Source organism: Phialemonium atrogriseum (assembly GCF_030411735.1).
Source record: "Phialemonium atrogriseum strain 8032-3 unplaced genomic scaffold QBC33scaffold_5, whole genome shotgun sequence".
Taxonomy (NCBI): Eukaryota; Fungi; Ascomycota; class Sordariomycetes; order Cephalothecales; family Cephalothecaceae; genus Phialemonium; species Phialemonium atrogriseum.
Window position 1 is genome coordinate 416028 of NW_026848142.1, and position 15438 is coordinate 431465.

Sequence of the window (15438 nt, forward strand, 5' to 3'; positions counted from 1 at the left end):
TCACCCTCATTGGTAGCGCACCTGTCTCGGTGGCACGCCTCCCGGGGGTGGGGCAGCCGGAAAGCGCGGATCGTATTCCTCGTCGTAGGCGGTAGGTTCAGGCGGCCCCGCCATCCGCGGAAGAGGGTATTCAGCCCGGGAATCGTAAGACGGCGGGGGCGGGGGCGGGGCCCGGGAGTAGACCGGTTCGAAGGTGGGATGGTGGTATAGTTCCGGCTCTCGGCGAACATGCCGCTCGTCCTCGTAGATGTAGCGAGGCTCTGGCTCCCGCCTGACCGGTCGCCGGATGTAATACTCGCCCTGGGAATCAATGACCTGGACGATCTCGTACGCCTCGACCGGCGGGGCTCTTGATCGTGGCAGCGGCTCATCGGGGTAAGGCCTGTAATACTCCTGCCGGGCTGGGGGTTGCCTGTCATAGATAACCTCCTCCGTCCGGTGAATTCTGTCGTAAGGAAGGGCATCATCAGGTCGACGGACGATCTGTTCGTATCGGTCTGCTCCTGGGCGTGGGATTTGCTCGTATCTAGCATCTGCCATTCCACCAGCGGGTGGAGGGTGTGGGTAATAGCCCCTCCCAGCTTGCCTCGGCACCGGGCTTCTCTCCCTGTACACTTCGGCACCTGTAGGAGGCTGCCTATATCTAAACGCGGGTGATATCGATTGGATCCGGTCAGACGGATGATGAACTGGATATCTGTCCGGGTCTCTGTGGGTGACTCGAGTGGGTGGTGGATGGTCATCATCTACATAGATAACTCTGCTTGGAGGCTGGGGTCGTTGTTCCGAGGCAGGACGTGAATGCCCTTGCTCGAGATGCATTTCGAGCGCTGCCATGAGATTGGGCTCTTCCCGTCGCGGAGGGCTGCTCCTCTGCGAGATCTGCGGAACTGGAGCCGTGGGGGCCGCTGGCGGACTTTTTGCCTTGGGAGGTCTCGCCATTGCTGGGTTTGGTTCCTCGCGGAGCTCCGGTTGACCCTGGGGGCCTTGGTCCGTCTCCGTCTCCGGCTTCGCGGAGGAGGAATAGACTCGTGCAGCCTCCGCACGATCGGCGGCCCACATGGCTCTAATCTCCTCTTCGCGGACCCTCTCTTCATCCTCTGCCTTTTTCGCTTCTGCCTCAGTAACCAAACTGGCGGCTGCTCCAGCAGCGTCCGAGTGCTTGCCACGTCCTCTTTTAGACTTGGCACTCTTCTTGGACCTTTGATTACCACGCCCTGGGCCGGAGCTTTGGGACGAACGACTTTTATTGTCACCCGAACGAGTAGGGACAGGATTTTGCGGCATGCTCTCGACGTGGTACCCAGGCTCCTGGGATGGAGCGGAAACATAACCATTCTGAGGAGGGCCTTGGCTATAGCTGGGTTGTTCATATGTTGCCGACGCCGCCGGTGTTTGATAACCATCCTGCTCTGCGCCATAGTATGTCTGGGCATTGGCCGACTGATGTTGGGCATAGGTACGATCGTGGCTGTCAACAGGGGCTGGAGGATAGACAGAAGGATAGTCAGGACCGGGCTGGTATGGCGGCAGCGGGTAATAGTAAGGAGTTGTGGTGGCTGTGCTGCTGGGCTGTTGGAAGTACTCGGGGAAGGCGTCCGAGAATAGATAGTGTCTTTGGCTATCAGAACCGATGATAGCTGGTAGCCTGGCAAGGACAGCCGGGTCTGGGAGCAAAATCATGTCCACCGTCCAGTCCAGTGGTGGCTGGCCGGGGGCTATCCGTTGCATGGGATCAACGTGCTTGTTCTGAAAGTGATTCACCAGCTGCGGTAAGGAAAAGGTCTTCCTGTCCTGTTCCACGGATGCCGCATTGCCTAAGCCGAAATGGCAGGCCTTGCAAGAGAGCACATTGATATTGCGCACAGGCCGCATGTCCTTATTGTTTGACAAGCCGTCGTTGAACATCTCTAGCGGTGGTGCCTCGAGGAATCTCGACCTGAACCTCTTCACAACGTGATGTATTGTCACAAACACTCTGGCGCTACCGGGAAGGTCCCTGATGTTGGCAGTCGCAATCCAGATTTCCCGCGAGTTCCGAACAACATCTTCGAGCCGGACCTGATACGTGTCGGGATACCCTGTGTTTGGAGGCGGCGGATAGGCAACCTGTCCATCTCCATGGAACCCGCCGGAGTTGTAGTTGTAGACAGTTGGTGGAGGAGGGAGACCTTGATTTGGGGGTGGCGCTGAGACTTGGGGTGGGTAGCCTGGAGTGTGAACGGGTGCTGGGTGGGAAGGATATGTCCCATTCGGCGCAGATGGCGGTTGGTAAGAAGGATATTGCGCTGGAACAGGCTGCGGTTGAAATGGCTGGGGGGTGAACCCCGAGGACGGAGGATAGCTAACCCCGTGCTGATATGAAGACTGTGGTGGATATTGCTCGTTGTATGGAGGGGCTCCGTACACAGAACCTGACGGAGGGAATGGCTGGCCAGGTGGGGGAGGTGCAGGTCCCTGGGCAGGCTGGTAGCCATTGAAGCCATACAGAGTGGGTGGCCCAGCGCTCTGGGTAAAGGAGATCGGGCCCGGAGCGTAATATAAGTGCTTGGAACCCCGGGCTTGGGGGGCGAAGGGTGGTACTTCAGGCCATTCTGCCCTCCAGTGAACAACAACACTGCCAAGGCTGAGCGCACTGGTATGCTTGGCCGCGTAGTGTTGAATGACACCCTCAAAACCATAAGCCTTGAAGTTGCCTTCACAGCCATTGCAGAAGAAAATCTCCTTCTTCTGAGACTCGGTATGAGGCTTGATCTTGCTGTCGAAGATCCACTTCATGTTTTCCAAGGTCAGCTTCTGTGTGAATGGGCCTTCAGGAGGGTCGGTTCGAGGTTCCTGACCAGCAGCACGCGTTGCTGCGGCTGCCTCGGTAACCTCTGCGTAGAACCTTCTCCGCACATGTGTGAGGACGTCTGCGGCGAACTTGGAACAAGTTTCCTTCGTCACCTTCTTGCCGTTGTCCCAACCGTCTCGAATGACCTCATCCGCAAGGCTCGCGATGGAAGCACGCACAGGTGCTTGCACTTCTTCCCAGTCTTTGTCTATCATATCTCTGGCTTCCTTGGTTGTTGCCAACGTAGTCTCAACGTTGTGTTGTTTGTCGTTCCTCTGCAAGATCTGAGCTTGAGCAACACTCTCGGCTTCTCGCTGTTCGGCATCCGCCCTCTGAGCTAGAAGTCGAGGCTTGAGAAGTTCCCAAGCATTGTCATCCAAAGGCGTTATAAGTTGAGTGGCAGCTTGGAATGATGGTATCCGGCGAAGAATATTTGGTTGTAGTGGAGGATCAAGTAGGGATGCCCGGCGCTCGATTTCGGATTTTCGAGTAGCTTTCAGCTTGGCAACTTCCTCTATAGTCCGCTCCTGTCGGCCTGGGGGTAAAGGACGAGACTGGTGGCCAGAATTATTCTCCTCAAAGTCCTGCCTTGGGGCGGCGCCTGTGTTGATGGTAAGCATACATGTCAACATCGGAGCCGTAGACACTAAGCCCTACCTGGAAATTGGGCGGGGGCCGGCCGTAAGTCGCCTGGCATCCTTGCAGCTGGCAAGGCTGAGGTTGCAGGAGGGCCGGCTTGTGAAGGCGAAGGATTGACTGGAGCCAATATTGAGATACGGCCACCTGAAGCCTCCCACTTTTCCCACTTCACCGACTCACTCCTGTGGTCCTTGCCCCGGCCATCGAGACCTTTAAACCACTCCTCAGTTGTACCAGGACCCATTTCCTGGACGGAGAGAAACTCCTTCTTAAGCTCCTCAACATCAGAAGCTAGGAAGAGTTTTGTAACTTGTATGGTGGTCGGCAGTTGACCCTGCTCATAAGTGCTGGCCGATAGAGCGTGAAGCTCAGGTGTCAGGACGACAAACGGCAGTGCGGGAATGACTGCCGAGGGAACTGAAGGCGAAAGAAGTAGGTCAATCTCCTGTGACGCGTGGTTAGAATGTTCTTGGGTCTTTTCGAATAGGACACGCTTAGGACACTTGTTGCGCGATGCCAGATTCTTGACCAACCTTGAAAGACATGCGCAAGAGACAGAGCCCACAGACGCGAATAGCGAAGGGCCAAATGACTGACACTCCGTCCATCCCCGGACCTGGGTGCCAGGGATCCGGTGGAGGCTGCTGCTGGCCACGTGCGTCTTGCTTATTGCAGCTTTGACATCTGATCGAGCGGGCCAACCTCCACGACTCGAGCTCCGTCATTGACCGCAATGGAGCTGGCATATGTGGCCAGAACAAGCGTCTTGAAGCTTGCCAGATGCTGTTCGGCTTCAAAATACTGATGGCACTTTTACCTGGAGAGAGAGGAGAGGCACTCTGAAGCGAGGATGAAGGGTCAAGATAGACGTGGAATAATTTGTTGACACGCAACAAATTACCTAAAGTTTGGGGAGGGCAGAAAGTGAAGATGTGGTGCCAGATCTCAGGGGGAAGGAGAGACTTGTCTCTGCCAGGGGCATTGGCGTTGATGTGCTCTTCGCGATCAACCTCCAACTTGGCCTTTTTCGATGACATTATTGACGTCGAGGTCCATGCGGGTATCTGGTCATTCTCCTGGTCTGATGACTTGCGCTTCTTCGAAGATACGGCTTGTGTGTCCGGTGTTCCCCGGGCCTTCGGTGATTTCCGTTCGGCTGACCGAGGGCTGCCTTGATCTTCTTCGTCGGTTTCAGCGGCCATCGATATATCGGAGGCGGAATCGTCGTTGTCGTTGTCGGCTTCTTGGGGCCTGGGGGGTCTTGATATAGAGTTATGGGTGGCTACCGGTGGCGTCGAGACTGGAACTGCTGCGCCAGGCATTGGAATCGACAAGTCGCCATCCGAGCTCGAGCTCGAGCTCGAGCTGGTGTCGGTCTCAACTTTATCCATTGCGACCAGAAGAACTCATCTTGTACCGATAGTCCGACAATAAAAAAGAAAGACAGGGTAACAGCGTGCTTCTGGCAATAGCCGAGACGAGCAAAGGGACAATGGGAAGGTTTCAATAACACTTGTCAAGGCGGAAGAGAGGGATGGGCAAAGACCATCCCTCGGTCCGTTGTAAGGTACGGGCTCTCAAAGTTGAAGAGAAGCCTTCAGGTGGGAAACAAGGCTGAGTAGAGATGCTCAGGCCAACCGACAACCAAGCGAACCTTCTATCAGTCGGACTGGGGACTGGTAACTGGGGTTAGAGGTCTAGCATCTTGATTGACACTGCTCTAGCCGGCTCTGCGACGAGATTTGATGGAAGGAGAGACCTCGCAGACTCGAGATAGGAAGGTCCAGAAGGCGCACAGTATAATGTGGAGGCGAGTAGCAAACAGTCGGAGAGACGGGAGACAGGTGGGCAAGAAAAGCTGTCATTCATAGAAGTTCTCGCCAGTAATAGGGAGGTAGTCTGAAGGTTTCGGTCCCTACCTTTATTTATTAAATTGTAGCCTCTTTCGTCCCGCGCCTTCCCGTCATTCGGGCGCCCGGACCAAGATTAGGTAAGTCAGATAATACGGGCCCCGCATCCCCTTTTCTTCCTCGTCAGCGGCTGTATTGTCTCGTAGGAGAACTGCTCATGATAATTTCCATGGCAGTCATCTTATTATACCCAGTCAATATTATAACCCGGGTACGATTGCAGAGAACTTGTGCGCTATGGAGTCCCATAAGATCCAGTCTCTATTGACTCTCTCCCCGTAAGATCATACATGCGAACAGTACCTCTCAAACACTCTGGCTGTGAACGACTCCTCGACATGCGGATTAAAATCACCCATCGAGCTGAACGTAGTTGGCCGGGAAAAGCCCCGCCGCACCGTTGTAATGGCCAAACCACCAATCCTCGTCGGGGAATTCGAGGTTGGTGACTTTAGCCCCTTCAGGGAAACTCAGTTCTATGTGTTATCATTAGCGGCCAATTCATGCTCGGTAAATTGGGTATCCAATCAACCCAAAACTTACCATTGTCTTCGGCGGCTTCGTAGTCAAATAGCGCAGTGGCAGTAGAACCACCAGATGCCGCAGCAGGCTGAGACTCGGCAGCAGCAGCTGGGGCCGGGGGTGGTGCATGGCTGGCGGTTTCCTCTTCGCCTTCGCCTTGGCCCTCGACAAGTTCTACATAATTGCTCGGGAAAAGGCCGCTCTCACCCCTGGGGTTCGTGCCCATCCACCAGTCATCATCCACCATGTCGATGTTGGTGACATACTCACCTTCTCGAAGTTCCAACTCGTTGTCCTCGGCCCTCTCGTAATCATATTGGACCAGGGCCCGCTTCCCACCACCCCCGGAGCCAGCATGGCTGTCAACGGCTGGTGCATGCCCAAACGACTGCTCCGCAACAGCGGCTCCGGCTGCTCTGGGATCATAAGCTTCCTCTTCTTCTGGAAGCTCCTCTTCTCTTGGTACCTGTTCCTCAATGTGCCGAGTTGGGAGGGATATCGGGGGGAGTTGCTCAGCAGGCTCCAATTCTGGCTCTTGGCTGCGCGCAACAGGCATGGCGATGCGAACTGGGGAGTGCTCCTCCTCCTCTTCTTCGAAATCCCGGGATGGAATAGGAGGAGTCTCCTCCTCGTCTTCCTCCTGGTTGTAGGCGGCTGGGCGCGAGGGAAGACCAGGAAGTGCGAACCCTCCTGAGGGTCGAGTGTCTGTGGGCAAGCGAGGTGGTGCAGGTTCGTCGTGGCTTGGGGAGGTGATCTGGCGCGCGGAGGGAGTAGCGCCACCCATTGGCTGCGAATCTTTGAACCTGTCTCTCAGGGCAGAGATACCGCCGGCTGGGGATGCAGGGGCCTCGGGCTCGGAGCGATCCGTGCCGCCGGTGTTCTGCGTTTCCACCCCGCCACGGGCAAATTTTGTGGTCTGGACCGGAGCCCAGCTCTTCCCCTGATACCCACTCCTCCATTCGCTCCCGCTCAGCTGGGCTGCCATAGGCGAGGCGGGCGGTGGAGATATCGTAGAAGATGAAGTCCCGCGTTCTTTGGCTTTCTTCTCGGCCCAAATCTGCGCAGGTGTTTTGCCGCCTTGATCCGCAAAGGTCCTACTCGCTGCACCAACAGGTGGGGGAGTAGGAGCGGTGGGGGACCCGAGTCCGAGGGCGGCAGGGGTTGGGGGTTTGGTACCCGTGAAGGGAGAACCTCCAAATTTCTTGGCGACCTTTGGCTTTGGCAACTCGGTCAGTCGCTCAGACTGGGAGAAGGCAGCGCTGCGGTCAGCCAAGCTCCTGGGTGGCTCTGGAGTGTCCTCGACTGGTTCAGACGGCCGCTGCGCCTTTGCTCGTATTGCGGCGATATCGACTTTCCCAACCGGTTCATAGGCGCCTTTTACCGGAGCCGGTCGATCATCGCCCGCCCTCTGTGCCTGGGCCCGAATCGATGCAATATCGACTTTGCCCACGGGCTGGTAGCCTCCCCTCACAAGGTCACTTGGCTGATCATCCTGTTTGGCGGCCACATTGAACCTTGAAGGCTGTTGGTTTTGCTTTACCAACTCGGCCATGTTCACTTTGGTTGGCTTGTAGGCTGACTCGACCTTCTCGAGCTGGGTTCGTGTAACTTGTGGCGCATCATGGCCCCATCCATCCTCATCGACGTTTTCGTGGCTGCGGTTTCTTGCAGCGACTAGGGGGTTGAAGGAACCGCCTGTGCCCAATGCTGTTGGGGTGAACACGGGTTTCTTGGCGACTGGAGGAGCTGCTGCTGCTGGTGCAAGGGGAGCCGATCCGCCAGCGGTATACTTTGCACCTGATGCATCTGCGACTTTCCGCACAATAGTCTCCGGTTCAAGATCACTATCGGAGCGAGCAGTTATCTGAACGTGATATCCATGGAGAATCTTGGAAACGGCGGCAAGATGGCTTGTAAAATATCCCTTGGTCCGCTCCGGAACTCCTCCACCACACCAGGCGATGAGCACGTTCTTCGGCAGTCCGGTGTTCGGGTCTTTCACTTTGACGAAGGCGAACTGGATACGGCCTTCGTTGAAGTCCTCGACTAGATCCGCAAGCTCGCCCTCTGCAGAGCAAGGCAGTCAGTACGTCAATCCTAGAAGGTTGGCTGTTACAAGCAATCTCTCACCTCCAGTAGTTTCGACCTTCAAAACACTCTCTGTCGCGCCGCTGGTTTGGAAAGCATTCAAAAGTGGTGCCTGGACGGAAAATAGGGCCCATTGGCCGTAGGTGGAGGAGCTTGAAGATGGAGCTGGGCCATTGACGACAGCCTGGTAGCTGCTCTTAATTGACGGGCCATTAGTCGACAGGTTCAAGGAAGCCATTTTGATTTCCTTTGCTGCACCGAGTTTTGTTTACGGAATTATGAGAGGCAGAGTGTTAGTTTCTTCTCTCCTGGGGTGAGGTAGTGAGGTAGTGAGATAGTGAGGTAAGGAGGTAGGTAAGGTTAGGTAGTGAGGTACGTCAAAGGAGGCAGTGCAGGGCATGGAAGCTTCCACCTGGGAATGATGAGCGGGGCACGGGGACTGTGTTTATTTCAGCTCAGAGAGACTGTGCGTCAACAACCCCGCCACAGCTAGCCGCGTCATTAGTGCGTGGCTGGTGTGGTCCACACAGCTCCAAATCTTCGGACACGCCGAAGCTATCGTTCCATGAGGCCGGGACTCAATCAAGGAGTTGGGACATCGAAGCATATCTCCATTTGATTCAACCTCCGATTGGAAAGCGCAGACATTGCAGACATAGGTAGATATGGCCGTGGTTTGGCCCATGTAGTGTACAAAACCACCTTACAAAGAAAGACCCCTTACTTTACCGCCGACATCTCCATCTGTCAAACCGAGGATGTCCCATGACTGTACCCGCAGGTTCCTTGCATCCTCCGTTCAGAGTAATTCCTGCAACAAGACTCGAATAGACGTCAAGAAAAAGCAGGTGTCACTCAAGGAGATAAGCTTGGCAATATCAACAACGCCCCCTTCGTAGCCAGTTCAGCATTCTGAGGGAATGCCCGCCGCAACGTCGAGAAAATCCACCGTGCGCCTAGATCCCCAGTTGTGTGAAGTTGTTCCCTTGCCCCCCGTCATCTGGTAGCCATTGCGAATCAAGCTCACTTCGGTCCATGAATTCCCCGCTGCCTCAGCACATATCGAAGCAGCATTCCATACAATCGAAGCCGCATTCACAGCACTCTGTGCAGACGAAGCAGCAGCAAAGTGTGGCCAGGCAGGTCTTGAGACATCCGCCGCCGCCTCCCGATTTTTGCTGCGGAGGGGGTTGTTGCTGATACTGCATCTGCTGTGGAGGTGGATATTGGCCCTGTGGTGGTCCATAAGACTATGGAAACGGTTTGTTAGATACCACATATCAACCGATTGGCAGGATACGGACAAAGGCACAGTGCGACTCACCTGTTGAGGGTATTGTGGATAACCCTGGGGAGGAGGAGGGCCGTAGCCCTGAGGAGGAGGGCTTCCGTAGCCCTGAGGGGGCCCTTGCTGGTAATATTGCTGAGCAGACATGGCGAAGTTTCGACACGAGTGTAGCTGTAACTGGCAAACGAATGGTGGTGGATGAGGCTCAAACTTTAATGCCAAGAGGCGGCTAAGGTGGAGGAGCAGGGAAGAAGGCGAGACTCGAGGAAATGGGGAGGTGATGCTGGATATAAAGTCTGGGTTGCTGCAGTGTTTGAAGGGGGTGGGGAAAGCTAGCTAACACATACACATATCAGCCGCCCCCTAGCGCGGCCATATGTAGATCGCACTCTGTGGATTACGTTACCTCATAGGTAATCTGTAGGTAGCGGCAGATCCCTTTGAACTAATAAATAAGAGCAGCCACCTAATTTTGAATAGGCTACGCCACAGAGAACACACCGCCACATGCCCTGCAAGGGAGCACACTGTTGCTAAGGCACGGTGTACCAAGTGATATAGGACCGGAGATCACCGGGCAGCTCACCGGACTACGGGCAGCAAAAGCGGCCCCATTAGAATTCAGGGGATGTTATTGCAAAGAAGAAAAAGTATCGGCAGATTCCCCTAGGCACAGAATATATAGTCTGTACATACCTAGGTATACGTAGTAGTAGGTAGACGGCACTTGCCTTTGGTAGGGTAATTAGGACCGGGTTAACTGACACCTGCATGGACAAGCTGCGCAAATGTTCAGAATACGGCCAAATGACGCAAAGCAAGGAAGGCAGTCAACTAGCCAATCAAAATCACACCACCCAAAGATTATCAATCGCGGGGTCTGCCGTTGGAGGGGCCGGTATCTACGAACAAGAAAAAGATTGAAAGAACTCCGTTGTCGGTCTCTTAAGCACCATTCACCATCCAAGCCAGTGAACAAGAGATAAATAATTCAAATAATCGGCGGTATCAATAAAGGTAGGTAGTTGTCTTAGATCCGGGCCTGTTGCTTTTGCCCGGGTATGTGCAGACTACTTCCAGTTACTAACCTTATATCGGCCCCAGCCGCCTGTAGGTTTTTCCAATTCGTGCCTACCTATTCAGGAACTCGACTGAGCATCGATATAAGAGCGACTTTGGATATCAGGTGGTCGAGGACGGAGAAGAAGAAATAGGTCAAAAAAAGCTGGAATCTGGCAGCACCAACAGCAAAAGCTGTTTATCAACCCTCTAGCATCACCATCGCGATACCAAGCCGATCATCTGAAATCGCCACCTAATCCCGATCCTCTATCCCGGCGAAGACCGGCCTGCCGCTCACCATGTCCACCATCAGCGAGATCAAGACTCTCGAAGAGTGGGAGCAGCACCTCTCGGCGCTCCCACCAATGACCCTCCTGATCGTCAGCTTCCACGCCCCCTGGGCCGCGCCCTGCGCGCAGATGGCCACCGTCCTCTCGACACTCGCGTCCGAGTACCCCGTCGCCGAGCCGCCCGCGACGTCGTGGGTGTCCATCAACGCCGAGGAGCTGAGCGACATCAGCGAGACCTACGACGTCACCGCCGTGCCCTTCCTCGTCCTCGTCCGCGACGGCCAGGTGCTCGAGACCGTCAGCGGCAGCAGCGCCATCAAGGTTCGGACAGCCATCGAGACACACGCCGGCGGCGCTGCGGCGGGGGCGGGGGCCGGGTCTGCTGCCGCCGCGCCGGCCGTTGAGCCGACACCACCCGCCGCGGGGAAGGCGGACGGCGCCGCCGGGGAGGAGGGGGTGGACCCGGTGAAGCAGAAGGAGGAGCTCTTCAAGAGGCTGGAGGAGCTGGTCAAGGCAGCGCCGGTGATGCTGTTCATGAAGGGCACGCCCGGCTCGCCGCAGTGCGGCTTCTCGCGGCAGCTGGTGGCCATCCTGAGGGAGAACGCCGTTAAATACGGCTTCTTCAACATCCTGGCCGACGACGAAGTGCGGCAGGGCCTGAAGGAGTTCGCCGACTGGCCCACATATCCGCAGCTGTGGGTCGACGGGGAGTTGGTTGGCGGTCTGGATATTGTAGGTTTTCCGCTCTCTCTCGGTGCTTTCCTTGCCGCTCTGCTTTTCCACCAGAATCACAGCCTAGGCATTGCTGATTTGCTAACACTGACGGACAGGTTAAAGAGGAAATGGCGAACGACGAGGATTTCTTCAAGCCTTACAGCGTCAAGACCAACGGCGAAACTGCGGCTGCGTAGGACTGGCTGGAAAGGAATCTGCAAAGGAAAGCGCGCTGACACGAGTGTTTACCATGGTTTTATTTTTGTACACAATTAGACAGGTCCTATGGACAGGCTCATCAACTATCGATTACAACATCCAGTCTCTGGCGTGCTATGGCTTGCTAGACTTGGCAACAGTCAAGTGATATGTTACATTTAGATTTGCATTGCCCAAATCAGACGACCCTTCACAAGTATTCCTCTCAGATATTGGAAATCACGGGAGGCCCCTTGACCGCCACCTCAGGATGAGCCGCCATACCAGATACTGTCCTTCGGCGCGGCCCCCTTTTCAAGCTCTTCGACGCTAGACTCACAGAGGCCCAGGTTCGCCTCCGGTATCGCCCAGTCCTTGAGCACGTCGAGCCGCGACAGGAACTGCATGGCCATGCCGGACTCGCCGTGCCAGACCATGTGGCAGTGGAACAGCCAGAGGCCCGGGTTGTCCGCGACGAAGCGGATCAGGAGCCAGCCGAATCCTTCGACGGTGGCCACGTCGCGCCGGAGCGGGTTGTCTATGATGGACGAGTTCTGGGGGTCTAGGAGGCCCTTACCCTCGGGGGCCAGTCCGAGGCTGGCGTACCCTGGGAAGTAACCGTGGCCGGATGCGAGGACGGATATCTTGTGGCCGTGGAGGTGGAGGGGATGGTTCCCTTCGTCGAAGTTCTGTAGTATGATGTCAACGACCTCGATCCCGTTATGGCCGATGACCAGCTCGGTATCGGGATCGAATGCTCGGTTGTTCACCCCTGACAGCTGGAACGACTCGTTCTTGGATGCCAATCCGTCGACTACGCGGTGCAGCGTGGGGGACTTGAGGTTGGGCCGGAAGGACGAGGTGTTGAGATGGCCCCTCTCGAGACGCCAGTCACCAATCCCCAGGTTGACCCGCAGATACCAGGAGTGGTGTGCATACTCAGGTGCGGCTATTGCTGGGATCGGCTTGTAGAAGCCCGGCCCCGTGTCTTTGCACTCGGTTGCAAAGCTGCCGCTATCATTTTCGGTGGTGGGAAGCGCCAACCGTTCAGGATCCTCTGGCGAGGAACTCGAGGAGTATCGAAGCACCGCTTTTGCCTCGTCAAAGCCGTCTTCTGGAAGGACGTTCTCGCCAAAACAATGCTTGAGCATCCTCGCCCTGAACCAGAAGGAATCCGCGCTGGACGAGTTGGCGAAAAGCACGATGCTGTACCGCTGTCCCGGTCCGACGAGAGTGCTGGCTTGCGGAGCAGGCTCGATGTCGGTGCCGTCCACTTCAATGACTGGCAGTCTAAGGTGCTGATCTACAGTGACCTCGAACCAGGCGAAGGCGCCAATATTGAGCAGCCGGAGGCGGTGGTTCTCATTCGGTTGCAGATCCAGAGTCGCAAGTGAGGCTGACGACGAGTCGCAACGCCGCAAAGGGTGCAGAGCGCAGTCAACCTTGTTGGCCCCGTTGATCAATACGCCATTGGGGGTTGGTGACGATTCGCTCCCCGGCGACAGCTTTTCCTTGAGTAGCCCGCTTGAGGGGTCATAGTACCAATCCTGAAGCATGATAACGCGGTCTGATGCATAGGGGATCTGACGCCGTTCAATCTCATCCCTCCCATGGATGATTATTGGTCCTACTAAGCCATCCAGGCCTTGGGCAGCCTGGTGTCCATGATAAAAATCTGGTGCTGGTTAGCATACCTCCTCCCCTCTTTCTCACGGCGGCGGTCGTTTCCTTGACTTACAGGTTCCGGTTTGCCCCTCGACTGTGAACTCGTATCGAAAGGTGGCCCCGGGTGCGATGGGACACTGTGTGACGCCAGGGGTCCCATCCATCCAGTTGGTCCCATTCTGGAAGAGACCATGCCAGTGCATCGATGTCGCGTTGGTAGCCTTGTTCTCAACGTTGACGACTATGGTGTCCCCCTCGTTGCATCGTATCATTTCTCCAGGGAACTTCCCGTTGACGGTCAACATGGGCCGAAAGACTCCATCGGGATTGGCCACGATCTCTTGAATAGTCCAATGGTATTCACGGACTTGTGGAGAGGCGCCGAAGTTCCAGTCCGCATCTAGGATGTAGTCTGATGCTGGCCTCCTAAAGTCTCCTGAATCACCATCCCCTCCCCTACCGCGGATGGATATCCTCAGGAAAACCGCGAGTAAGAGCAACACAAGCAGTCCTGCTGAGGTCAAAATCCAAGCAAGCCGGAGCTGAGTGTTGTCCCGTTTGAGATTGTTGTCGAGATCATTGTCGTGATCACTGGTTTCGCCATCTTCTTTATCCGGCAACAGTCTCTCTTGCTGCTCGACATCCACATCCTGAAGGTGCGGGTCTTCTTCCAACTCGTGGGATTCTATCTCGTTACGAAGACCTGATGCGGATGTCGACGGAACTTGCTTGTAACCCGCTCCGGCGGCCATTGCTAGTTTGCTATGGCTCCCAACGAAGAGTTACAGCCCAGTATTGTCATGCCTAAATCAGGAGCTGGGCCACCCAACAGTTCCTGGCACATCGGCTGGGATCAGGGCATGGCGGAAAGAGAAATGAAGGTTTGGGAGCGAGTTAGCTAGTAGAACATTTTCGTGTCCTGCGAGATCACAGATATCCCATGAACGGCCCAGACTTTCGACTTATACTTTCTCCCCACATATAGGAGTAGACTGACGCAGGGGTCTGCACCCAAGCAAACTGGCACGTGTCCCCCCCAAGTGCAGCATAACCGCCTAAACTGGAAACCTACCTTCGTACCTATGGGGGTCGAGATATCTCCTGACTTCCAAGGATAATGATCAAGTGAAACACCACAGTTAAATCTTAGGTATCTCTTAGCCGCCCATGATACTTACGAGTTAGCCGCGTATGGTAGCTAAGTCCCTTTGAAAACCCCACTGTACCTGCCTACAAACCTGGAAAGTAGGCAAGCACTATAGATCTCATACTGAAAAGCGTCTCTGAAGATATGGATCTACGAAACAAGGGGATATTTGATTTCAACTCAACTTGGCCTCTCCCCATGTTGTCAGTCAAGGCAAAGGGTGTCGTTCAGCTCGACACTTGCGACTCAGGAGAGAGAATGGGGAGACCAACCAGCCCATATCGCTGCTCCCAATGCTTGCAGTGTCGAAATTTGCTGCACCAGTGGGTTTTGAGAGATCACTGTCGATAAACAAGTATGCGTCGGTATGACTCACATGCATCTAGAACGGGAAAATGAAGCAATTAATAAGCATCCCTAAGAAGTTAGCATGCTTCCATTTCTTTTGAATCGTAGTTGTAGGATGACATATGAGATACGCAATGTTAACAAGTTGGGGCCCTAGAATGGGAATAAAGCCCTATATACAGTGCGATTAGTATGGGGACACATGACCCACCCCTCTCAAGGCTACCAAAGCCGCATCCCACCTTGGGATCGCGCTCTTCTTCCGTTTTCCAACTCTAATTTCTTCTCTCCCCGGACTTGCGCCTGCCTCCCTTCCCCTACCGCGCCGTCGAGTGTATCCATTCGGTGACCTCCCGACCCATTGCTCTGAGCGTTACCCCCTGCAAGCTGCCAGCGATCCGACGCTGAGTGGTCGCGGGTATCCCACCTCGCTGCCTGGCCAACCTTCGAATCTTTCAGAATCGCCCGAGTTGGTCCCAGTCGGTACTTGTGAGCCGACCTAGTTGCTTGTTCTACAATGCGCCTTGCCTGCCATACAGTGGAACGCATGCGACGAGATTGGTGTCGCTAATAACTGCGCAGAACGACCTAGAGAGGTTCCTGCTCTCCGCTTCCCGTCTCGAGGCTTGTGGTGATCCGATTTGTCGCCCAAGCGCGCGGCTCTGTGTACCATTCATTCGGCCCTCGGCCGTAGCTGGAACTCGGTGACACCTCCCATTGTGCGAGAGACATAC

At 55.4% G+C, this 15438-nt stretch overlaps 5 protein-coding genes across 5 annotated transcripts; 1 reads left to right on the top strand and 4 right to left on the bottom strand.

Moving 5' to 3' along the window:
* Nucleotides 1-6: 6 nt before the first annotated feature.
* Nucleotides 7-4674, bottom strand: QBC33DRAFT_446353 (uncharacterized protein; the record flags this gene model as incomplete). Its single annotated transcript, XM_060424369.1, has 5 exons — nucleotides 7-986; nucleotides 1191-2109; nucleotides 2152-3486; nucleotides 3591-3917; nucleotides 4006-4674. 5 exons carry the CDS (start codon nucleotides 4672-4674, stop codon nucleotides 7-9), a joined length of 4230 nt encoding a protein of 1409 aa, XP_060286138.1.
* Nucleotides 4675-5385: 711 nt separating this feature from the next.
* QBC33DRAFT_467109 (uncharacterized protein) lies at nucleotides 5386-8399 on the bottom strand. Its single transcript, XM_060425154.1, has 3 exons — nucleotides 8035-8399; nucleotides 5926-7971; nucleotides 5386-5858 (listed from the first exon to the last, which is right to left on the bottom strand). The coding sequence occupies exons 1-3, from the start codon at nucleotides 8228-8230 to the stop codon at nucleotides 5734-5736; spliced, it is 2367 nt and encodes a 788-aa protein (XP_060286139.1). The 5' UTR covers nucleotides 8231-8399; the 3' UTR covers nucleotides 5386-5733.
* Nucleotides 8400-9044: 645 nt separating this feature from the next.
* Nucleotides 9045-9427, bottom strand: QBC33DRAFT_556346 (uncharacterized protein; the record flags this gene model as incomplete). Its single annotated transcript, XM_060429721.1, has 2 exons — nucleotides 9045-9242; nucleotides 9317-9427. The coding sequence occupies 2 exons, from the start codon at nucleotides 9425-9427 to the stop codon at nucleotides 9045-9047; spliced, it is 309 nt and encodes a 102-aa protein (XP_060286140.1).
* A 1214-nt stretch (nucleotides 9428-10641) lies between these two features.
* On the top strand, nucleotides 10642-11543 carry QBC33DRAFT_446663 (thioredoxin-like protein; the record flags this gene model as incomplete). The annotated part of the gene is made up of 2 exons (XM_060424392.1): nucleotides 10642-11364; nucleotides 11463-11543. 2 exons carry the CDS (start codon nucleotides 10642-10644, stop codon nucleotides 11541-11543), a joined length of 804 nt encoding a protein of 267 aa, XP_060286141.1.
* A 173-nt stretch (nucleotides 11544-11716) lies between these two features.
* On the bottom strand, nucleotides 11717-14230 carry QBC33DRAFT_306121 (putative l-ascorbate oxidase). Its single transcript, XM_060423439.1, has 2 exons — nucleotides 13283-14230; nucleotides 11717-13219 (listed from the first exon to the last, which is right to left on the bottom strand). Exons 1-2 carry the CDS (start codon nucleotides 13959-13961, stop codon nucleotides 11811-11813), a joined length of 2088 nt encoding a protein of 695 aa, XP_060286142.1. The 5' UTR covers nucleotides 13962-14230; the 3' UTR covers nucleotides 11717-11810.
* Between the last annotated feature and the right edge of the window lie 1208 nt (nucleotides 14231-15438).